The sequence below is a fragment of the Trachemys scripta genome, chromosome 5, assembly GCF_013100865.1.
Source record: "Trachemys scripta elegans isolate TJP31775 chromosome 5, CAS_Tse_1.0, whole genome shotgun sequence".
Taxonomy (NCBI): domain Eukaryota; kingdom Metazoa; phylum Chordata; order Testudines; family Emydidae; genus Trachemys; species Trachemys scripta.
In genome coordinates this window covers 30,772,741-30,798,494 of record NC_048302.1, presented here as the reverse complement: position 1 = coordinate 30,798,494, position 25,754 = coordinate 30,772,741, and the positions used below count along the sequence as shown (strand labels likewise).

The following is a 25,754-nucleotide window of genomic DNA, read 5'->3' as shown; positions in this document are numbered from 1 at the left end:
GCCCTCATAGTTGAGAAGCTAGTGGTGATAGCCCTGTGGAAGCTTGCAATGCCAAACAGCTACTGGTCAGTCGGGAATCAATTTGGAGTGGGCAAATCTATTGTGGGGGCTGCTGTGATGCAAGTAGCCAAAGTAATCACTGAGGTGCTGCTACGAAAGGTAGTGACTCTGGGAAATGTGCAGGTGATAGTGGATGGCTTTGCTGCAATGGGATTCCCTAACTGTGGTGGGGCGATAGATGGAACCCATATCCCTATCTTGGCACTGGAGCACCAGGGTACCCAGTACATAAACTGCAAGGGGTACTTTTCAATGGTGCTGCAAGCACTTGTGGATCACAAGGGACGTTTCACCAACATCAACGTGGGCTGGCCGGGATGGGTTCATGACGCTCGCGTCTTCAGGAACACTAATCTGTTTAAACGGCTGCAGCAAGGGACTTACTTCCCGGACCAGAAAATAGCCGTTGGGTATGTTGAAATGCCAATAGTTATTCTTGGGGACCCAGCCTACCCCTTAATGCCATGGCTCATGAAGCCATACACAGGCAGCCTGGACAGGAGTCAGGAGATGTTCAACTACAGGCTGAGCAAGTGCAGAATGGTTGTAGGATGTGCATTTGGCCATTTAAAAGGTCACTGGCGATCGTTACTGACTCGCTCAGACCTCAGGCAAACCAATATCCCATTGTTATTTCTGCATGCTGTGTGCTCCACAATCTCTGTGAAAGTAAGGGGGAGACCTTTATCGTGGGGTGGGAGGCTGAGGCAAATCGCCTGGCTGCTGATTACGCGCAGCCAGACACCAGAGCGATTAGAAGAGCACACCAGGAAGCGCTGTGCATCAGAGAAGCTTTGAAAACCAGTTTCATGACTGGCTAGGCTACAGTGTGAAATTTCTGTTTGTTTCTCCTTCATGAAAACCCGCCCCCTTTATTGACTCATTCTCTGTAAGGAACCCACCCTCCCCCTTCCCCCAGCTTGCTTTCAAAGAAGATAAAGTCACTATCATTTAAAAATCATGTATTCTTTATTAATTGATTATAAACATAGGGAGAGAACCGACAAGGTAATCTGGGTGAGGTTTGGGAGGAGGATAGGAGGGAAGTAAAAGGCCACTGAAAAAAATTGCTTGGGCTGTCCACTGGGGTGGAATGGGAGGGTGTACGGAGCCTCTCTTCCCCTCCTCCCCCGCATTCTTACACGTCTGGGTGAGGAGGATATGGAACATGGTGAGGGGGGAGGGAGGTTATACAGTGGCTGCAGCGGCAGTCTGTTATCCTGCTGCCGTTCCTGAAGCTCCACCAGACGCCGGAGCATGTCCGTTTGATCACGCAGCAGCCCCAGCGTTGCAGCCTGCCACCTGTCATCTTGAGCGTCCCTCATGACCTCACGTTCACTGGCATCTTTCCTAAATTTAGATACCGTGTCCTTCCACTCATTCAAATGAACTCTTTCATTGCGGGTGCATTCCATTATTTCCATGAACATCTCGTCTCACGTCTTCTTTCTCTGCTGCCTTATCTGAGTTTTTAAAATGAAACATTTTACAGAACAATGCTTATACTCTTTCATGGTGAACAACACTATTCACATTACGTAGCACATGTGATTTCAGTACAAGGTCACATTTTCCATCTTAATATTGAGTGCCTGTGGCTTTGGTGTTAGAGGTCACAGACGCAGGTCCGGGCAACAGAATTCAGCTTGCATGCGGCCATGGTAAGCCATTGTCTTTCGGATTCTGCGCCCTCCTTTCCCACATACCAAGCAAAGCCCGTTGACTGCTGCGGTTTTCCTGTTAACCTTCAGCAGCAGAAAACAAACTAACCCCCCCCCATCCAATTCTCTGGGATGATCGCTTTATCCCTCCCCCAGCGTGGCTGGTATCAGGGAAGGTCCCTGCAGAAACCAAATTAACCCCCCCGGCCACCTCTGTCCCCTTAATTAAATTCCCGTATTTCAACCAGGTTACCATGAGCAATATCACTCTCCTGAGGATTACACAGCGAGATAAAGAACGGATGTTGCTTGAATGCCAGCAAACACCAGCAATGACCATATGCTGCCAGACTTTGTCATGCAATGATACCAGATTACTTGCTGCAAGCATGGGGCGGGGTCAAGTGTCCTACCATGGAGGACGGAATAAGGCTGCACTGCCCAGAAACCTTCAGGCAAGGCTTTTGGAGTACCTCCAGGAGAGCTTCATGGAGATGTCCCTGGAGGATTTCCGCTCCATCCCCAGACACGTTAACAGACTTTTCCAGTAGCTGTACTGGCTGCGAATGCATCCCAAGTCCTCAGGGCAAAGTAATCATTAAAAACCCTTGTTTTTAAAACAAGTTTTATATTTTAAAAGGTAAAATCACCTGAGGTCCCTTCCATGGGGTTGTGGTCTTGGATACTGGCTTGGGAGGGTTGGGAGGGTACTTCAGTCAGGCTGAGAAAAAGATCCTGGCTGTTGGGGAGAACGGAGTGCTGGGTGCTCTCTGCAAGCTCGTCGTCCTCCTCCTCCTCCTCTTCCCCGTCTGCAGAATCCTCAAGTGTAGCTGATGAGATTATCCCCGCCTCAGAATCCACGGTCAGAGGTGGGATAGTGGTGGCAGCCCCCGCTAGACGTAGAAGCGGCATGTCCGGGATCTGACCCGGAGCGACCGTTTGCCTGCTTTGTTTTTTGATAAGCTTGTCTGAGCTCCTTGACTTTCATGCAGCACTGATCTGAGTCCCTATTGTGGCCTCTCTCCATCATGTCCTTGGAGATTTTTTCAAAAGTTTAGGCATTTAGTCTTTTCGAACGAAGTTCTGCTAGCACTGAATCCTCTCCCCATATAGCTATCAGATCCAATACCTCCCGTACGGTCCATGCTGGTGCTCTTTTTCGATTATCGGCCTGCATGGTTACCTGTGCTGATGAGCTGAGCTATCTGTGATCATCTGTGCTCTCCACGCTAGGCAAATAGGAAATGAAATTCAAATGTTCGTGGGGCTTTTTCTGACTACCTGGCCAGTGCATCAGAGTTCAGATTGCTGTCCAGAGCGGTCACAATGGTGCACTATGGGACAGCTCCCGGAGGCCAATACCATCAGATTGCGGCCACACTAACCCTAATTCGAAATGACAATATTGATTTTGGCGCTACTCCGCTCGTCGGGGTGGAGTACAGAAATCAATTTAAAGAGCCCTTTATTTCGAAATAAATGTCTTCGTTGTGTGGACGGGTGCAGGGTTAATTCAATTTAACACTGCTAAATCCGAATTAAAGTCATAGTGTAGACCAGGCCTGTGTTCCCTGTGTCTCAAGTCTCCCCACTGCCTGACGGCGAAGGAGTGTTTGAACTTAAGTCTCCCACCAATTGGGAGAGTGCCCTAAAACTGAGCTATGGGGTATTCTTCTGTGGGTCTCTCGCTCTCCCCTGTTAAAGCTGTTCTGTGTTGGTTAGTTAATTAGCCATTTGGAGCAGGACAATTGGACCTCCCCTCTCAGGAGAGCTAACCACCAAGCTCTCGTCTCGCACTCACACTGTCCTGAGAAGTGGGGGATAGCTGTTCAAACCCTCTCTCCTTACAGCTGAGGGAGGCCCTGAACCTGGGTGTCTCACCTTCTGAGTGAGTGCTCTAAGTAATAAGGGAGGCATCACCACCACCTGCTCTGGCATTTCTTGCAAAAAACTGCTAAGGTGCCTAACTCCAGGAGAGAAGCTGTGGATTTTAAGCAGGGGGAGGCACCTACCTACAACTTGGACTCAGGTGCCTAACTCCCAGAAAAGGGCAGAGCTTAGGACACACCCTTTTCCTTGCCATCTGCTACTGGCTACCTTAGATATCTCCCTTCCTAGTGTGCTAGTTTTTGTGGTTCCCATTCTTAGGTGCCTATCTGTACCCGTTCATTGTATAGGGAGCCTAGGGTTAAATACTATGCCCAGTCTGTTCAGGCCTTTTCTTCAGGGCACTCTTTATTCATTGCATTGATGACTTTCAGCAAACCACAAAATAAAACAGTTCAGCAAAGTCAAACAGCTACCTCTCCTTTGACTCCAGGGCTTCTTGCCAGAGCTTCCCTGTTCCTGGCAACTCTTCCCTTGTCTTCCTGTCACAGGGGTTAATCTGCATCCTGGAGCCCCCGCTTGAAACTGAGCAACTTCAGTCTTTGCCTGATATGCACCTGATTCCTATAATCACCTAACCCCCCATCCCAGCTGGAGCTGATAATCCCCTCTACCAGACCCAAACACCTGTTCTTAATAGGTCTCTGGCTCAAAACAGGGCTGGTTGGGCCCCAGGCCTGTTGGCCCTTAGTGGGTCAAAAAACCATTACATATACCTGTCCAGTAACTCAGTATTCTTCTCCTACCCACTCTACATCCACATTACCCTATCTCATCCATTGGCAGATGGATGCCCACTTGCATAGTCTTCATTCCCACAACTGGTGAATGCAAAGAAGCAGATTTTTTGAAGGCATCTACCCAGTTCAGTCCAGCATCCACCCGCTGGAACACAATGATTAATTGAGGTCTCTGAGCACTGCTCCTTCCCTGGATAACAGACTTGTTCTGATCACGACAGTCGGTGTGTCTGAAAGAGTTTTCTGCACTGCTATTATGAAGGGGATTCTTCAGTTCTGGGCAGAGCAAACTTTCCTGTCTCTGTGCACTGCGAACTAAGGGGGATATGAACACCAAGAAGCCAGATTAGCAGGGTTGCTGCTGCACCCAGATATATATCTTCTCTTAAAGTCAGTTTGGTGAACTGATAGATCTCATTGCATCTGGAAACAGTAGACAAAGGGCCCTGTGACTGCTGTCTGTGTGTTGGATCTTTGGATGTCTCTATCTTACTAGAAGTCTGCTATTGAAAGACCATCCTTCATCTGCAACCAGACAGGTTTTTAATGAATTCTTGGTTGAAATGATTATTGCTCTCATGGAGTCCCAAAGAGATATTAACAAATAGAACTTATTCTACTGGCTGGTGCAAAATGTACTCGCTAGTATGTGTTAAACGAATGAAACATAGTTGTTTGCAACGTTGTTGTAATCATTTTAGTCCTAGGATAAGAGATAGACAAGGTAGATGAGGTAATATCTTTTATTGGACCTATTGAAGAGGAGAGGGGAGGAGTTGATGGAGACAGCACCAATTCTGGGCCCCGGGAGGAATCAGGAAGGCATAAGGGGGAGCATAACGGAAGATAGGAACAGGCACAGGTCAGGACTAGAGGGACTAGAGACTAGATTACTAGATCGCACTGTTGCCAGGCGAAGGCAGGTGTATGTAATTGGAGACTCTTTACTGAGGAGATTGGACAGGCCTGTGACCAGGGCGGACCCGGAGAACAGAAGGGTGTGCTGTCTACCGGGCGCAAAGATACGCGATGTGGACCTGCGGTTGAAAAGGATCCTAAAAGGAGCAGGTAAGAACCCCTTGATAATCCTTCATGTAGGAACGAATGACACGGCTAGGTTCTCGTTAGAGAGAATCAAGGGAGATTATGCTAGGCTGGGGAAGACGCTCAAGGAGATAGAGGCTCAGATTATCTTTAGTGGGATTCTGCCCGTTCCGAGGGAAGGGCAGCAAAGGGCTGATAGGATTGTGAGAATAAATAGTTGGCTAAGAGAGTGGTGCTATAAGGAGGGCTTTGGGATGTATGGCCACTGGGAGGCTTTCGGGGACAGACACCTGTTCTCGCGGGATGGGCTTCACCTGAGTAGGGAAGGAAATAGACTTCTGGGAGGGAGGCTGGCTCATCTTATCAAAAGAGCTTTAAACTAGGAAGTTTGGGGAGAAGGTTGGGAGATGCACAGTTAATCTCCACGCCAGATTCCAGTATGGAAAAGGTGAGTAAAATGAGAGGAGACATAGCCGGGGAGATGAGATTGGACATAGGAAGGACAGGGGGGACGGACGCAAGGAGGCCCGCAACTTATAGTGCTACGAATGGGAGACAGGCTAAACGACATACATTAGGGTGTTTATACACCAATGCCAGAAGCCTAGGTAATAAAATGGAGGAATTGGAGCTCTTGGTCCAAGAGCTGAAACCAGATATCGTAGGAATAACAGAAACGTGGTGGAATGGCAGTCACGACTGGAACACAGGTATGGAGGGGTATGCGCTGTTTAGGAAAGACCGGAACAAAGGTAAAGGTGGGGGGGTGGCATTGTATGTCAATAGTGAAATAAGCTGTAAAGAAATAATAGTTGATGGATTAGATAACACAGAGTCCGTCTGGGCAATACTCACACTGGGTAATAGGACTACTAGAGCCTCTCCGGGGATAGTGCTCGGAGTGTGCTATAGACCGCCGGGATCGACCCAGGATATGGATAAGGAACTATTTAATGTGTTTAGAGAAGTAATTACTAATAGAAACTGTGTAATTATGGGGGACTTTAACTTCCCAGATATAGATTGGGGCACAAACGCTAGTAGTAATAATAGGGCTCAGATGTTCCTAGATGTGCTTGCTGATCAATTCCTTCATCAAGTGGTAGCTGAACCGACGAGGGGGGAGGCCATTTTAGATTTGATTCTGGTAAGTAGTGAGGACCTCGTTGAGGAAGTGGTAGTGGGGGACAATTTGGGCTCCAGTGATCATGAGCTAATTCGGTTTAAAATACATGGGAGGAGTAACAGAATTAAGTCAAAGACTAGGGTTTATAATTTTAAAAAGGCCAATTTTAACAAATTAAGGGGACTGGTAAGGGAAGTCGATTGGGCAAACGTATTAATGGATCTAAAGGCAGAAGAAGCCTGGGATTACTTCAAGTTAAAGATGCATGAGCTGTCGGAGGCCTGCATTCCAAAAAAGGGAAAAAGATTACAAAGCAGGAGATTTAGACCGAGCTGGATGAGCGACCGACTCAAAGGGGCGATTAGGAAAAAACAGAAAGCGTACAAAGAGTGGAAGAGGGGAGGGATTAGTAAAGAAACTTACCTTAGTGAAGTCAGAGAATGTAGAGATAGAGTGAGAAAGGCCAAAGGCCGTGTAGAGTTGGACCTAGCGAGGGGAATTAAAAGCAATAGTAAGAGGTTTTACAGCCATATAAATAGGAAGAAAGCAAAGAAAGAAGAAGTGGGACCGCTGAAGACTATTGCCGGAGAGGAGATAAAAGACAATCTAGGCATGGCGCAATATCTCAATGAATATTTTGCATCGGTGTTTAATGAGGCCAATGAAGGTATTAGGGATACTAGCACCACTACAGAGGGGCATTCAGGATGGGGGATTACCGTATCCGAGGTAGAAACAAAACTTGAATGCCTTAATGGGGCTAAGTCGGGAGGACCGGACGATCTTCATCCGAGAATATTGAAGGAATTGGCGCGGGAAATAGCAGGCCCATTAGCGATAATATTTAATGAATCTGTAAACTCGGGGGTGGTCCCGTTAGACTGGAGAATAGCTAATGTGGTTCCTATTTTCAAGAAAGGGAAAAAAAGTGATCCGGGTAACTACAGGCCTGTTAGTTTAACATCTGTAGTGTGCAAGGTATTAGAGAAAATTCTGAAAGAGAAACTAGTTGAGGACCTGGAGGTTAGTGGCAATTGCGATAAATTACAACATGGTTTTACGAAGGGCAGATCGTGCCGAACGAATCTGATCTCCTTCTTTGAGAAAGTAACGGATTTATTAGATAAGGGAAATGCGGTGGACCTAATATACCTGGATTTCAGTAAAGCGTTTGATACTGTACCCCATGAGGAATTATTGGTTAAACTGAAAAACATGGGGATCGATATGAAAATCCAGAGGTGGATAAGGAATTGGTTAATGGGGAGAATGCAGCGGGTCGTATTAAAGGGTGAACTGTCAGGTTGGAGGGAGGTTACTAGTGGAGTGCCTCAAGGTTCGGTTTTGGGACCCATTTTATTTAATCTATTTATAACTGACCTCGGAACCGATTGCAGGAGTGGGCTGATAAAGTTTGCGGATGATACGAAGGTGGGAGGCGTTGTAAATTCGGAGGAGGATAGGGATATCCTGCAGGGAGACTTGAACGAGCTTGTGAATTGGAGTATCAGGAATAGGATGAAATTTAATAGTAAAAAGTGTAAGGTGATGCATTTGGGGATGACTAATAAAAATTTTAGTTACAAGATGGGGACGCATTGGTTAGAAGTAACGGAAGAGGAGAAGGACCTAGGGGTCCTAGTAGACCGCAGGATGACTATGAGTCGACAATGCGACGTGGCGGTGAAAAAAGCCAATGCTGTCTTGGGATGCATTAGGCGAGGTATATCTAGTAGGGATAAGGAGGTCCTGCTTCCGTTGTACAAGGCGCTGGTGAGACCTCATTTGGAGTACTGTGTGCAGCTCTGGTCTCCCATGTTTAAAAAAGATGAACTCAAACTGGAACGGGTGCAGAGAAGGGCCACTAGGATGATCAGAGGAATGGAAAACCTGTCGTATGAAAAGAGACTAGAGGAGCTTGGGTTGTTTAGTCTGACAAAGCGAAGGCTGAGGGGGGATATGATTGCTATCTTTAAATATATTAGAGGGATTAATACGAGGGAGGGAGAAGAATTATTCCAGCTTAGTACTAATGTGGATACGAGAACGAATGGATATAAACTGGCCGTGGGGAGGTTCAGGCTTGAAATTAGACGAAGGTTTCTGACCGTCAGAGGGGTGAAATATTGGAACGGCCTTCCGAGGGAAACGGTGGGGGCGACGGACCTGTCTGGTTTTAAGATTAAGTTAGATAAATTTATGGAGGGAATGGTTTAATGGTAAAACATAGTAGTCAAGGAAAACCAAGAAATGGTAGGTAAATTGTATAATGGCTGACAGGGGTCAGGCTGGAGACTCTTGCCTATATGCTCGGGGTCTTACTGATCGCCATATTTGGGGTCGGGAAGGAATTTTCCTCCAGGGCAGATTGGCTGAGCCTCTGGAGGTTTTTCGCCTTCCTCCGCAGCATAGGGCAGGGATCTCTAGCAGGAGGGTTTCTGCCGATTGAAGTCACCTAAAACAGGATTGGGGACTTCAACAGCAGAGTCCAGGGAAGGGGTAGGGACGGTTTTATGGCCTGCAGCATGCAGGGGGTCAGACCAGATGATCATAATGGTCCCTTCTGACCTTAAAGTCTATGAGTCTATGAGTCTATGAGCTTTTTGTAGCTTGAAAGCGTGTACCTTCCACCAACACAAGTTGGTCCAATACAAGATATTACATTGTCATGAGTGAGAATTGCCCAGTAGGGCTTTCTCTGTAAAGAAAATAGGAACCTGAAAGCCAGCCCTTATGTACAGAAAGCCCTTAGTGAGGTCTGTAGGAATACTTTGCTGGAACTGAAGGATAAGGCTCTCTGTTTCTCACATGGCTCCTGGAAAATACATAGTTGTAAATATGTATAAACATATACAGAAATTCTGTATTATCTGTGCTATATTTTTGATTTTTACCTGTCTGTTTAGTGGAACAGAAATAGAATTCTGTTCTGTGAAGTACAGAATGTTCCTGGAGCTAGTGATCTAATGTCTATACCTTGATATTCAAAAATAAGAGTAAAGGGCACTCTGGATGGCCCCATGTCATAAAATTGAATCATTACAGGCCCACATACATCTTTCAATATTCTTATATTAAGAAACTTAGGCCATTTCAAGCATAGGAGCCTAATATTTTCAATATCAACATAAAGCATGCATATATAATCTTGAATCCACTGCATTTTCATAATTTTAATATAAATTAAGGAAGCAATAGAGTGCATTTGACACACAATTGATTATACCCATCTTTTAGTAAATTTTGAATAATTTTACATAAAAGCTTCTTTCCTGTCTCATGCTCTCCCCCAAATGTCCTCATTAGCCAATTCCTAGGCAGTCCCCACTGAATCCTTGAGACCTTTTCTTAGCTAACTATCTATCACAGAGGATGATTGGGTGGGACTTCTTTGGAGTAGTAAGTTACCTTATACCCAGCACTTTTTCTTAACTGAGTTATAGATTTCTAATGGTGTGGGAAGGACTTACCAGATAAAATGTAATGCACAGGAAGAAAGCTACTCAGCAGCTTCTTTCTAAATCTTCAGTGTGCCAGCACTGCGTACTCTGGGATATCAAAAAGATAAACTAATGGAGCAAAGATCATTGGTGTTACCTTGAGGAGATTTGTAAGTGTGTAAGAATAAGATTGGCAGTCAATTTCAGTAGTAAGAGGGGGAGAGAATGACTTAATGGTCTTAATGAAATACATTGTTTTGCATCATAAGAATGACAGCTATATTTTGACTCAAATGAGGGGAAAAACACTGGTGAATTGGTTTAAAGAGACTTCTATCTGATTCCTAAAATATATGATTATTTTGATACTTTTATACTTCTAAATTGAATATTTGAACACACAACGCATTGTAAATACGTTCCACACCACTGTGGGCAGAGAAAAGCCTGCATCATCATAAAAAGTGCTCATAATATTAATTATGATGAATTTCTATATACATGAAACTTCACTAATCTTCACACCATGTAGTCAACACACAAAGTGGATCTCTTCTGATATCTCTCTGCAAAATTGAACAGCACATATGGTATTTAAGTTGCATAAGTTTTCTTTATCTTTACGAAATATACTACAGTGTGTTGATGGGGTATGCTATTTGGTATAATTAAAACAAAACTGTAGTTGATCAAATGAATAAAATACAGGTATAATTGTTTTGAGTTAGTTAACTTGCTAATTTACAAACTTGCACTGAATCTCCCAGTCATTAATGAGATTCTACTGTGGTTTCTATTTTATCCAATGCTGCATTCTTTCAATGTATGTCATGTTGTCTATAACTTCTAGAAACAAGGATCGGGGAGGACTGATTTGCTAATAAAGAAAAGGTGTAGGAGTGAAACTCCCCCTCGACCCCGCTTCCTCTTAAGTTGCTTTGTTTTACAGAGTATGAGGTAACTTTGAAAACATAGATGCCTAATTTGAACCCACAGTGTATTTAAACAGATAATTACATGTTTAAAACCATTTGTGCATGCATAAAATATACATACATATGCATATATGTGGTTTTAACTATGTTTGCAGCTTTGGCCTAAAATATGTTTACTGTTTGTCTAAATATTATTTTCACACGAAAAAACAAAGTATATTTAAAATGTTGATCCGTAATTGGAGAGGGCTCTAAGAGCACTTGTTTTCACCAAGGCTATTTAAAGCAGACAATATCATCAGTGTCATGTACCCAATTTGCTACCTGTCGTCCACCAAAACATTTAAAATAGCCAATGAACACTGATGTCTTTTTAATACTGTAAAATACTTGTGACTAATATGAATATATAGTGGTCACCATTAAGATCTTGACAGTTGTTGCACTGCAACTCTGACCTGTCTATGAGACTTTCAGTTTTCCCTGTACTTAGACTACTGCAGCAAATGCTATTCTAAGCTGAAAATATCAAAACTTTAATGGTAATTGCAGTACAGCAAATGTCTGTACTACTTCATTTTTAATATCTGGTTTTTGTGGGCTTAAATCCATGTTAGTTGAATGACTGGTGTTAGAAGTGACTATCTATTGGTGTAAATTAGCTGAAGACTGACTGTTCCTTCCTTTAATAGTGTATGTTTTCTGCTACTATCTGATGTGCTTAATAAATTGCTTTTTAAATACAGTATGTATTCTCTTGAAATGCCTAGTTTTTATTTTTGTATTGGTTTGGCATGTAATTATATAAATGTACAAAAAAAAAAAACGGGAAATGCTTATAAGAATTGAGGGATGTTCAGTGCAACTTTATCAACCTAAAGTGGTCACTAGATGGCCTGCTAGCATAGCCTTTTTACTGAAATTTCATATGGTTTGAAGACATATGGATTCTTCTTGCTGCTGTTTTTAATCTAAAGTGATGTTTTAAATACTGTTTTTATATCTACCAGGAACACTAGATTTACTAATGCTATAAGTTATTTAAATGTCTGTCTCTTTGTGAAATGGTTTAATGTTCCAAAGTGAATTTTACACTGCACATAAAAAACAGGTTTCACAAACGAATTTTAACGTGCTGTCAAATATATCATTGGGTAGTGTTCACCCCCTTGGATGGGGGAGTGTGTGTGTAATATACAGATTATACAGTTCAGATAGAGATTTTAATAGACATAAAATATGACTAAGTTTAACTTTCAAAGGGAAATTTGGGTGCAGGAAATAAGGGTGGGGGAGAGAATGTCTTAACGTTATGTGAGAGCACAATGTTTTATTAGCAATATACCAAACTGCTTTTACATTTAAGGAAAAGAGTCCTTCACCTTCCTTTAACGCTTATGGAGCAGATTGAAAGTTGTGCTTGTTTTTTTTGTTTGTTGATTTTTTTGAGGGGGGGGATGGAGCAATGTTTTAATTCTATCATTAGTTGAAGCTATAATTTTCTCATAGCCATGTGATGGAAGTTAAAATAAAAAAACAGAGGTTAAGCATTAAGATATATGAAAGATGACCAAATAAACATTGCAAAATTTTATTTTTAAAAATGAGAGATCTGGCAGAAATAATAGATACATATCATGGGGGACATAGTCTTAGCTGGATCCTATGTAACTTTCCCATTTAATTATGAATGTAATTGATTCTGTATTTTCTCATTATATTCATAATTATTAAAATTAAATATCTTCATTTTTGTTTTGCATTCTGCCTCTGCAGTAGATCAACGTTAAAAAAATATTTTTACTAAAAACTTTATGGTAGAAAAATGTATGAATTTTGCAAAGCTGCACTGTGGAGTTTAAGATTTTTCTTAAAAATAAAGAATGTAACATTTAATTTTTTCATGTGTACAAACTTATAACAGAAGTTAACAGAATATATAACAGAATAACTACCAGACTGTTCCCATGAACAGATTATTATAACTTGTAATCTTGTTTAGAAACTGTAAGGATTAGTAGATAGATCCTGGAGACTTCTTAGGTACTATCTTGCTCAACTGGAATTGTCTAGAAATGGTATTTTCTTCATGTTAGGGCTAACTAAATTGGATTCTTCCTGAAATACTTAAGGGAACATACTGACATCCTAAATATTATTAATGATCCACTTTTTGCTCTTTTCCTAGTGGACTATGCATCTCTGCAGCTTTTACCTTTAGAATCCTCGCTGTTGCTTGGCTCGCAACATTCTTATGAGGAGGTCTAGATGGTGGTCTCTTGGGTCCTGCTTGCCAATATCGCTCTCAAATTGAATAACTATATTGAGCTCTTTGAGAACCCTCCTTCAATTTTGCCTGGAAGCATAGATGACTATGGCTATGTTCCTGGGTTAGTCAATGACTCATGGTTTAGCAAGATTGTCTAAAATGGTTCTTTATGTGCAAGTGGAAGATAACACAGTATTATTAATGTTAACATATGCCTTTTGAATCTTATATACCTCAGCATTTTATACCGCTGTCCATCAGAAGATGACTGAGAGCCAGGTGAGAGATTTGATCATGGGCCTGATATGCTAACAGTGGCCTAAGCCATGGAGAAGATTAGCAGATGCTTTCTGGACCATCTGGAGTTTGTGCATAGGCTTCACATTCAGCTGTAATCTAGCCTAGATGTGACAAACACATGGACCCTTGTGACCAGATTATTATCCAGGAAGAAGGGATGAAGTTTCCTAGTGAGCTGGAGGTGAAAGAAGCCATTTTTTAGAAACGGATGTTTCCTGTTCATTCAAGCTTACAGAGGGGTCAGAAAGTATCCTGAGGCTTTCTACCACATTGATGGATGGCGGCTGTGTACCTTCAGTGGGAATGTGAAGACAGTGTCTTAGAGTATTTTTTAGGGCTTCTTGAGCTTTGGCATGTGTGATGGGGCCAAACTCAGTCAGGTGCAGTGGAATGGAGAATACTATCTGGTCAGTGCTGGAATCTTCTTTCCCAGGTAGCCCAATATGTATTCAGTTGACCTTGTCAGCATAGTATGAGGACTGCTCTTCACATCAGTCGATGCTTGAGTCTGGCGTATAGGATGTGCAGTCTGGGTTTACTATGCAAATTAACTCTCATAGCCATGATTCTGCTGTGTTGTTTGTGGAGGAGTAGAATGCTCATTTTGCCTTCTTTCCTGCAGTGGCATGTATTAAGACTGTGCAAATCTTAATGAACAACTAATAAAACCAACTGCTTTTGTGCCATGTATGTTTGTTTGAGCTTTCTTTTCACATAAACTAGTTCTTAGAGATGGCATTATTTTCACTCTTGTCTATGGAGATTTATTAGTTGTCTAATAATTGGCCAGACAGTCCTTTTTTTTCCATAACTACAGGTGCTTTATCACTTACTACTTCTCTGTCCCACCTTGATTTCTGCAAATGATACCCATTATCTGTCATGCTGTCTACTCAAATGATGCCAGTTGCCTAAGATGCAGAGAACATTCCTTTTTACAACACTGAGAACAAACTTTCAGCGAATTACAGAAGCACCAATCTGTATATTAATTGCAGGAAATGGAAGAATTTAGGAATAGATTTATATTCATGCTATGCTTTTGCAAAGGATTTATTTTAAAGATGTCTGGACCAGTTTTTTTCCTGCATCAAAAACAAAGCACAACTAAAAGTTTTGCAAAAAGGGACATCATAATCTAAAAATTACAGTAGCTGACTGAGTGACGAATGTTTCACTGACTTTAGTTACTAATACGGCTGGACCACTTGGTTGGATTCTGAAACTAGCCATCATTGGAGAGGAATTAATTTTCTGGTGAAATTTATATGGTATTCCTCCTTTCCCTGCTTCAAATATTTATCATTTGGTGAATGGACACTTGTGTGTGTCCTGTACATCTCGTGGAATCTGTTACACATTGTACATTTTTAAAATGGACAGACATGGAATAAACATTTAATTTTTATTTTAGAGTTTAAATGATGTAGGTTTGGATTTTGGGTTATAGCAGAAGTCTATCATAGTACTTTTATTGTTGCTATCTGACTGCCATGTCATACATCTTGAACTTGGGAGGATAAGGGCTAGAGAGAGACTGAGGATGACAATCAGTATACCAAGAAACAGAAGAGGAAGCTTGAAATGTCTTCATCTGTGCAGTTTTCTCTTGTCAAGACTTCAGTTCAATTCCTAATCCTACAAACACTTATGTACACGTGTAACTTTATGCATAGAGTGTTTGTTTCCATTGAACTCAGTAAAACTTCTTGCGTAAGACTACTCATGTTAGTGTTTGGATTGGTGCACTTGTATTATCCCACTATTTACATGTAATATTTAAATTTGTGCAGGTGTTTTGTGGTAATCAGATTTGTTTGAGAAGCATGCTTTGCTCCTGCTTTGTTAACCTTGCTAAAGTCTCCTGTGCAATTAGTTGCTTAAATTCCAAAACAACTGTTCTCTTTCTGCATAAGTAAATAAAGTTAAAAAAAATATTATGTGCCCCGACGTTAGTTAATTTTGTAAATGACAAATAGAGTACTAATGACAAATTGTATTCAATTCAATGATAAATAGTTACTCTGTAGTTAAGAGTGTATACAATACTATATAATTATAAGAGTTCAGAAAAAGGTTCCTTATCAGGGCACTTCACCTCTGGAAAAATTAATACTTCTAGCCAGCAACTTGGCTAGCAATATATCAACATTTTAGAATACATTTGGTTTTCAACTGAATAAAAATGATTTAAGATGTATACTGCTCAGTAGAGAGATTCTGCAACAATAAAATATTACCTTGACCATATGTTCAGCAGCTGAAAAGCATTTTGAGTGAGTATTGAATTATGATTCTTTTTTTTTATGTAGGACATTGTACCGGTGGATGCCTCTTATGAGGTGAAAGAGCTGTATGTGCCAGAAAACAAGCTCAAATTGGCCAAAAGTGATGCAGAGACTCTGCTAACGCTGGAAATAAATAAGGTAAAGGAGTAATGGTATTGTGTTTCCGTGATTTGATTTCTGATGCTGAAGCGAGAGCCTAATCTGTCATTCAGAAGGTATAGCATAGTACCTAAACTAGTTACAAACTGTAACTTTTTAAAAATTGCCACAACATTTGCTTTTCTGTTCTTTTGGTATCTTTGGGTCTCCATGACCTCAAAACTAATTGTTAGCATTTAAAATAAATTTTAGTTAATTCCCTTAACATCTCTGACATATGAGTTGGATGGTCTGGATGATATATGTTTTCTAGTTTCCTAAGCAAAGCAGTCTCCTACCTGCCTTTTATCGATAGCTTTTTGTATAAGGTCTTAATTATTTTACAAATGTCCAGGCTTTTTTGTTTTTCTTAAAAACAAATTTATGCTATAGAAGGTGACTCTTAGTAATTTCATCCTTTTCTTTTTATTAACTGAGTTAGATTATTTTTTCCTGTCACTTATTTTTCTTTTATGCCTTTGGCTATCATGACCTCACGCTGCTTTTTCGCTCCCCTTGGCTTCCCTGCTGGATGCGTTGACCTACTCTGTTCTTATTTGATTAATTTACTACTCTTCCAGTTCAGATTTGAGCCAGTCTTTTGAAAACACAGACTGGCTGCTTTTTGTTCCTTGTATTCTTCTTTTTTCAGAGGAATTGGGCCATGAGCCAGCAAAGCACTTAAACACAGACTTAACTGTAAGCACATGAGTTTTCCTATTAAGTTTTTAATGAGGTTACTAGTGCTTAAGCATATGCTTAACTTTAGGTGCTTTGTGGGATCAAGGTCTCAATCTGTCTTGGAAGGATGTCTTAAGATTTCCAGTCTTTTTTTCCACACCTGTGGATTTTAACACTTCCCCTCACTGCAGTTTACTAGATTCCTTGCTCTGCTGCCTTCTGTGAAGTTATCTGTTGCTTTTCTGAATTAAAGTAGCTTATTGGTCACTAGTACCAAGCTTCCTTAGTCTCTTATTGTAAATTGCATCCTCTCTATTGGTAAGAAATAGATCTATCTAGAAAAATAATTCCCCCCTCCTTTTTTTGTTACTAAATACCAACCAAGTATTCAGCACAAGCTGTGGGAGAAATCTGCATTTTAATTGTCTCAACATGAGGTAAACAAAGTAGTAAATATTAGTCATGTATTTGTATTACATGCGCTCTTGCCCAACGGACCTGCACAAGCTCAGCAAGCTTTCCCTTGTGAAGAGCTCTCGACTCAGTCTCATTAATGTACATACAGAAATAATAAAACGGTCGTGATACATCTCACTGTGTGGCCTTTACTAAGTGTTAAGGGAGGAAATTCCCTGTAAACTGATATCAGTCTTTTAAACTAAAATAAATGCTAGTCTTCTTATTATGAGGCTGACAAGGGAAAAAGTCTTAACTGCTTTTTGCTATAAAAATACCACTTCTGATCGATTGAAAGATTTTTAACAGTTACTCCCAGGATTATTTTTGTGTTTTGTGTGTTTCTCTTGTCCTCTTGCTTGTATGTAAGTAGCCCTATGTACAAAACATGGCTTTTTCATTGCAGAACTATCTGAATTCTGCTAATTTGAACTACTAAAGGCCTTCAGTATACAAACTAATTGCAATTCATTTATTTCTAGCATAGCATTGGAAATTCAGCTAATGATATGCTGGAAATGTGAGAAGTGGCTCCTATTTATAAATTGTGAGGAGGAAAAAGGCATTTTTTTCTGAATGAAGAGACTTTGAGCTCTATGCTACTGATGATTAATGCTCTCTATTAAAAGCCGACTTACACACACATTAGATTTAGTATGGAGGATATATCTGTATTCTGAAAAACATTCTCAAAGGTTACTTGGGTCAGTGCATGGGGTTCACTGGTGTCTGTCTCTGTCTCTTTACCAGGTGGATATGCAATGGGTGCAAGTACTGGCAGAGGGTTGGGCTACACCACTTAATGGCTTTATGAGAGAGAGAGAATACTTGCAGTGCCTTCATTTTGATTGTCTTCTAGATGGTAAGGCATTTCAATTTAAAAATACTTTTTAAAACCACCCAGCTCTGTAGCTATGTTGTGGTACGTTGATTTGTCGTGGGAGAGAACTGCATTAGATGTGTGTGTGTCCTCTCCTGAGGACAGAGAATCAAAACTTGCAAATGATTAAACTTAATATGAAATAATATCTTGCTTTTAGCTTCCGCCTTCTTGTGACTAGATTAGTTTCGTATTCACTTTTGAAAAACTTTGTCCTTCTCCAGTCTTGTTAATTTTCAGCATTCAGGATTACTGATAAATAACTGTTAGTATGTAACTCTGGACGAAGATTGTCTAAGACACGTGCTGTGGCTGTGCTGGAGTGAAGGGAGTGTAAAATGATTCTCTGCTGAGGCTTGGAGCCATGGCAGACAAAACCAAGAAGAAGGTTCATGCCCCTTCTGGTCCTCTTTGAAGCTCTGCTTGACTCCAACCCTGTCTGATTTTGCTTTTGCCTCTTACAGCTCCCCTTTGCTACAGAAATGACTCCCGTCTCATCATTTCCTGCTGCTATTCTTTGTCTGCCATGCTGCCTCCAACACTTCTTACTCCTGTCTTATCCTAATATTCCAGATACCTAGTCTCTCTTCGTACAAATACCTCTTTAAATCCTCTTATTTTTTACAAATCTCTCAAATGCTAACCTGTATAATAAAATGCCATCATTATTTCATACTCTTCAGATTTGCATCACCCTCTGAGACTTCTCTCTCTTTCCATACTATTCCATTTCTTTGTCTCTGCCCTGTAAAGCTCATTCGTATAGAGACTTCAGCTTCTTTTTGCATCTTGTACATGACTGAATATACTGTTGTTTAACAAAATATACATCCTTTTGTAGTGGTACTATAAATGCAGCTAAAAAGTTTAGTGAAAAGAGTTTTAAAATGGTGGAGTATTTTAAGATTCTTTGGAAAAATATCTGGTTACTGTTTTTGAAACAGAATGTATCTCTGTCTGTGCATAGCTGTCCTGCAATTCTGTTCTTTTGGCTGGTTGTATCTGTAAATGCAACAGTTTTCAATATTGCCTCAATATCTTCCTTTGATTCTTATTTAGGTCAGACACATGGAGAGAAGAGTAGCACTGTAGGGAACATGTGGGAAGAAAGATGTTGGGGTGGGGGGTAGAAACAGCTGCACCCCTGTCAGTACACCTACAATCTATCCTTTGATCACAGATTTTTCAGCATTTCAGAGGCCTGTCGTTTCACAGATGGTCATTTGAGGGCAGGTCCTTCAGTGAGGTAGAAAAGAAACTTCAATTTTCAGATTGAAGGTAGAGAGGAAATGTAGAGCCTAAGGAAGGTGATAGCAGCCAGTCGGTAGTGTTAGTTTGGTGGTATTCATTTTGAAACATGCTTTTGTCCCAAATCACTTCTTCTGTTCACCTGTTCTGTTCCTTACATTTTTCTCTTTGTGTATTACCAGTTAATTACAAGCTAAAATTATTTTGTAACCAATAACAAAATGCATTCCCCTGTTTTCCCCATTCTTTGTGCGAATAAAGCTTGCTTCAGCATAATGCAGTTTCAAAGTACATAGCCCCAAAATTTTTCCTTCATGGCTTAGTTTGCAGCCCTAGAGTTGCTGCCACAGTTCTAGAGCAAATTGCGCTTTAGACCCCCTTACAGTTCCTCTTGAGTGCACACCTCAGGCAACAGGCTATGTTGCCTTCACCTCTCTAGGTGGAACCCCATGGTTCAATCACTGCTACACTAGATCTCTGGGTTGCAGCCCGCACTGGTCCTGAACAGTATTAATATGACAGGCCCCAGTTGTGTTTAACACCTGCATGAAACTTCTGTCTGGGAAGCATTATTTATTCACCTAAAGATGCATAGCATTCAGAGACGTGAGTTAAAACAACAAAACACCTACATATCTGAATCTTACCTAAACCTTATCCTTTCCTTGAAAGTTTTGGGAAGATTCATTCAGCCTAGGTACTCTGACTTCCAGGCTGTGAGACACACACTGCATTCTTTTTCTCTGTCTCTCCTACTTCATCTCTTCTGAGCTGCTGCTGCTTCCCACTCCTCCTTCTCTAGGCAGGGTTTTTTAACTGATGCTCATTTTGATCTCTAGGCTCTGGCTTTGGCAAAACAGCTCTGTAACTTGGCTGGTGCCTGGAAGCAACATCTTTCCAATTAATGGCCTAGCCACTGCTATCTTAACTTCCTTGAAGTTGTTTAGCCCAGTGGTGGTGTTTCTATTGTTGTTTCACTTTCTGTTTGCTATTGCTAACAGCTCCTTTGATTTATTTCTGTGTAATCAGACTGAATAATATCAAGCAGGTAAACTGAGGTATATAGTGTAGTCAACACAATACAGATATCTCCCTCATTCTCCATACTTGCACACCTGAGGTTTTAATAAACTTGCTGCAACCTAAAATCAGCTGTCTTTAAAGGGACTCTTTTAAAAAAAAAAAAAAAAAAAAACAAGGGGGTGGGGGAGATATTTTTTTCCCCCATATACTGCACATGCCTGAGTCCCCTCTGCGACATTTGTGGGTTTTACATTCACAGCTTCCAATTAAAAAAATTCTCTCTCCCATTGCTGAGTGAAGGGCCGAAACTGTGGAGTGAAACTGATTCTGCTCAAAGTGCTTTCCAGTGCACAAAGTGAACTGCATATGAGACTCTTAGGTTGATAAGGTGCCACAGGACCCTCTGTTGCTTTTAGGTTGATAAGTTTAATATCTAAGTAACTGTGTTAATTACGTTACAAGTTTTTTTTTGGTCAGGCTGATTATTATTTTTACCTTGTCATTTTCAAAATAGGGAAAAGTGCAAAAATCAGTTTAAATTTTCAGAAATGACCTATGATCATGGGTGCCTCAATTTTTGAGGGTCTGACTGGGGCCTTATTTTTTCCAGTGGGTGAGTGTCTAGCACCTTATAAAAATCAGGTCCTTTTAAAGAGGTTTCTAGTTGGACACCAACCCGGCCTTAATTTTCTGACCTATGTCATAAGGCTACTTAAATTCCAGGGTGTTTGTATGCATTTATTTATGCAATTTTGCAAAATTGTAGTAAACCAGGGTTAGCAATTTTTGACTATCAAGTGAAATATTAATTATGTAACATTGATTTTTTTGCAACCAAGCCTTAGTGGTGGGCAAGTAGACTTTGGCTGATAAAAGGTTTGACACTTTTGCAACACAATAAATGTTTCTCTTTTGTACAACTAAGTGCTTGATAAGTGCTGCTTTATCCTTTGATTGCTTTGAAAAACAAAGAATCTGAATACTAAGACTAAATTCTGAGTGCAAGTATGCAGCACACCTTTCATTTCAGATTATATGAGAGACTGGAATAAAAAAATATTGCATTTTCTCTTAATCTTTTCCAGCCAACTTCATCATTTTTAACTTCCTGACTCTAGGGGCAGGTTTGAAAGGTTTCTAAAATGTATTGTCCAAAGATGTGAGTTTAGCATAAGGCCAGAGATGAATTCCTAACCCCACTGAATTCATTGGCCAAACTCCTATTGACTTCAGTGGGGACAGGATTTTGCCCTAAGTGAATACTCTGGAGTTTCTCATTCTTATGGTAAGTATGACATTAAGACTTCAAGCTTTTGCAGTTAATTTACAATAACTAGTCCACTAGTCTCTCATAACCTAACTCCCTTATTGTTGTCAAGAAAAGTAGGACTTCCGGCATGTAGTAATGAAGTAAATCTTTAAAAATGAAGAGCACATGTAGCTTTAGAATTGTCAGGCTCTGGGCTAGTTTTGTGGGAAATCAACAGTTGATAAGATTGCAACTAAACAAACATATGCTAAATGTCTGACCAACTCAGTTGTTAATCTATTTTGAAACATATGGGTTCAAGTAGTTCAGTCTGAAAATATGTTGGTTCTCTAAATATTATAGTAGTAAAAACTTAACTTTTGAATAATTGAATAATGTACACTAGCTGTTTTGATGTTTTTGACCACCTTCCATCACACTGAACTTTCCCAAGCATCTGACGTACAACTAACAAAAATATAGTGGGAACCAGAGGTTAAAATGCAGATTTGTGCCCAAATGATTTTTAGAGGATCTTCTGATTTAAAAGGTAACATTGAACAAGAAGCGAAGAGCCACCTTTTACTCCCTGAATGTCAGTTCTGGAACCACATACCCTAGTATGTAAGGCTATTCTGGAAGCAATAAAACATGGAGTATCTTTAGACTCCAAGTATTTGTGTCTAGCATCAATCTTTTGACAGATAGTTCTGTCTGTGTAGATTAGAAAGTTTTGGTACCACTTTTATTAGTGCATATGTTGATTGTGTCACAACCAATTTTTAAACATGCTGGTTCTTTCTCTAAGACTTGGTGCCTAGATTACTGTATAGCAACCTTGTATCTCATAGAGGAGCACAATCTCAAGTATTTTATTCTTTAGCACCAGTTAAGTGTGATTACTTGAACTATGGGTCATGGAATGTGTAGCTTGTATTATAACTTGTTAGAAAGAGAAGATTGGGTTTGCATATGCCATTTGGTAACCATTTGTTAAGTGTGTACTCTTTATCGTACAGGGGGAGTTATTAACCTGTCAGTGCCTATAGTGCTGACGGCTAGCCACGAAGACAAAGAGAGACTGGATGGATGTACAGCTCTTGCACTGGTGTATGAGGGGCGTCGTGTGGCCATTCTTCGTAACCCAGAGTTTTATGAACACAGGAAAGAGGAACGCTGCGCCAGACAGTGGGGAACAATATGCAAGGAACATCCCTACATCAAGGTTTTTGAAAGCTGTTATCTAGCTCTAATTAAAGCTATCCTTTTTGTAACGTTATAGTTGCAAGTGGAGTAGAGTTGACACCAGCAACTGTTTACCTTGACCAAAAATTCTTTGCTCTTCTGTTTAATTTTTAGACAAAAGTAAAACTTTTTCTGTTCAATGCGGCTGATCTGTTGCATACTCTTCACTTGTTAGTGTGGCATTCTAACTCAATGGATGATCTGCATGTGAAACGTATAGAATGTGCCATAGAATCGGCAATAGATCAGAGAAGAGAACTTTCTCCTTGGGTACACTTAGGAAATGCAGCCTTCTGTTCAAGGTGGGCCCAGATGGGTCATCAAAACTATTCAAGCAGCAGATGAACATGGTGCATATGGGGTGTATCTATCCTTCCTGAATGTATAGTGGGTGTTTTGAAAATATTGAAACATTGCCTCCCCTCCCATAGCGATAATTATCTTTCCTGTTTCCTTGCACTCTGCCTACCACAATGCGTGTTCTGATCATTGAGTAGTCTTCATGACTGTGTCTTAAGGTTTGTAAACTCTGTGTGTTAGGGTTTGTAAACTCTATGGGGATACTGTACTAAAGATTACCTGGGTTATCCCTAGTTGAGATGTTTTTTGAATAGTTTTGTTGGCATGCTAATGACTCCAAACCAGCTTATTTTTTTAAATACTCAGACTAACCGTGAGTGTGTCCTAAAAAAGGAAAAGTTATTGATATGTTTTTAAAAAAATCTATACAACTAATACTTACACAAATTTGAAAACTGCACACTGCCCTACTTTACATTAGCCTTGTTAATAATATAGTGCTGTTGAACATTCTTGCGGGAGTATGACTATATCTCGAATATTGCATATTTAGCTGCAGCTAAAATTATTTCAATGATCATGCATTCCGTCCTGTACAATGACAGGTCCTGTGGATATGACAGATGGATGGTGAGATTGCAAGTTCAGTGAAAGCTGACAATTATATCGGTTAAAGAAATTCAAGAGAATGGAATGCATACAACAGGTGAATGCCACCTTATAGTATGCCACCAATCACAATATGACTTGATTAAGATTGGTGTAGAAAATATGGGCCCTCTTCTCATGTCTGCTCGGCAGCTTTGCACCACATTGTCAGCCCAGAGCAGTAGATCTGGCCCCTTAGAATTCCCCTTAGTTAAGGGGACTGTCTAGGTATCATAGAGCTGGTATAGTAGTTCCTATATGTTTTCCACATGCCCCCTTTTTTCTGCCCTTGGGCCTCCATTTCAGCAGTCTTTTGTGCAGAAAAGAGCATTGTTTTGGCATTCTTAAACTGCAGTGATCCCTAGCTATTGGAATGGTCCCTTTGGAGAACTGGAAGCCCGACATAAGTTAGATTTGCCAACAGGTGCAACTTGGCTGGAGCAGATATTCTAAGCTTTGTTACTTCAATATCCTGATTTGTGCAGTTTAAAAACAAAACAAAAAACCCTTTCCTGTATTATTGCCTTATTGTAACATTTGCATGCAGGTGTGGCACAAATTTTGTATTCTTCAAATTCCATAATGCTGGAATTTAAGGATAAATTTGTACACACAATTGCTCTTTTGTACAACAGCTGGGCAGTTACTGGCTCAGTTGCTCATTTGTCCTTGCAGAAAGGCAGCTCTAGTCTTTCAAGAATATGAATTTCATACTTTGATTTCCACACATACACTTTTGCTCTGTCTACTTAAAATTTGCCATAAATTAATATTTGGTGATAAAGGATGAGATGACACTAATAGAATACGTCTTAAAAGTTATAAATAAGTAAATACCTGTTATGACACAAATCAATAAAAGTCAAGGCAAAATAAATCTAAACACTTTTAAGTTCCCTAAGATTCCAGTTCTGTTCACAAATTCATTGTAATGGATGACTAGTCAACCAAAACTTTATTTCCTTATTTGCTACTAAATGCTTGTTGTTACTTATTGATTTTGGGTTGACCAGAGTTTTCGTAGGCTTCAGTCCAATACTGGGAGTGAGAAGTTTGAACAACAATTAAATGGCATGTGACTTGAAGTAGGAAGCTTCCCAGGCATCCACATCTTTTGACTGTGGATGTTGCATAATTACGCTGGTTAAGATGTTAGCTACTTTTCATTTCTATGCAGCAATGCATTGTGCAGTATTTTGAAGAGAAATACATGTGTCAGTCACGGATTAGTTATTCTGACCTTCTTTGCCCTACGCTATAACTGATTCAGATCACATTTCAGTGATTTTAAAAATTACCACTTAGACTCAGAGTCTCTGTAAAATAGAATTAATTCAAAACAGATTTTGGCAATTGCATTGAAGTGCAATCCTTTGGATGCTCAGGACAGCTGACAACTGTCTTCTGTAACTGAAGTGTTTTTGTTTTAATTTATATGCTAACAAAACCTCTTCTGCTCTTTCTCCTAGATGGTGATGGAGCAAGGGGACTGGCTTATTGGTGGAGATCTACAAGTCCTTGACCGTATTTATTGGAATGATGGTCTTGATCAGTACCGTCTCACTCCTGCTGAACTAAAGCAGAAGTTCAAAGAAATGAATGCTGGTGAGTCTTTTGTAGCTGTATCCTAGTATTCTCCGTATTATCCAGAAGTTTACTGCTGCAAGACTGAATGGGCTTCTTGCCCAGTAGGGACAAACATCATTTGTGGGACACATATTTTGAAAATGCTTTCTGTATCTTGGAAAACTTGAAATTCTGTCTTCTAGATGGAAAATGGACAGACATATTTTTAAAAATTTGGGTGAGCTGTGACTTGCCTAAGGCATCATAGCAAGTCAGTGACCATTGAAGTCCTGTCTTCCCAGTACCCTTCAGAAACCACTAAACAGCTGCTCCACAACTACATTCCACAACTCAAGAAAAGAAGGTAACACTAGATTGTGGTGCAGCATGATTTTAAATAATCATAAGGTAGATGTACACTAAACCTCTCCCCAGTATGTTCCCAGATGGATAAGAGTACAAGTCTGATTTTTTGTGTTTTTGTTTTAATTCAGTTCTTCAGAAAGAATTCACTAAGCCATTGAAATATTGAGCCAAAAAGGTAATCTTCAAAAACAAGAAAGTGCCTTT

General features: G+C 40.4%; 1 protein-coding gene across 2 annotated transcripts in view; it reads left to right on the top strand.

The window, feature by feature from the left end:
- PAPSS1 (3'-phosphoadenosine 5'-phosphosulfate synthase 1) overlaps positions 1-25,754 on the top strand; it is an 81,313-nt gene that overhangs the window by 30,459 nt on the left and 25,100 nt on the right. For both annotated transcript variants that reach the window (XM_034771936.1, XM_034771937.1), the window contains exons 6-9: positions 15,775-15,888; positions 17,776-17,887; positions 22,445-22,650; positions 25,088-25,223. In XM_034771936.1, the coding sequence (XP_034627827.1) occupies positions 15,775-15,888; positions 17,776-17,887; positions 22,445-22,650; positions 25,088-25,223 (568 nt within the window). The remainder of the gene's footprint in view (positions 1-15,774; positions 15,889-17,775; positions 17,888-22,444; positions 22,651-25,087; positions 25,224-25,754) is intronic.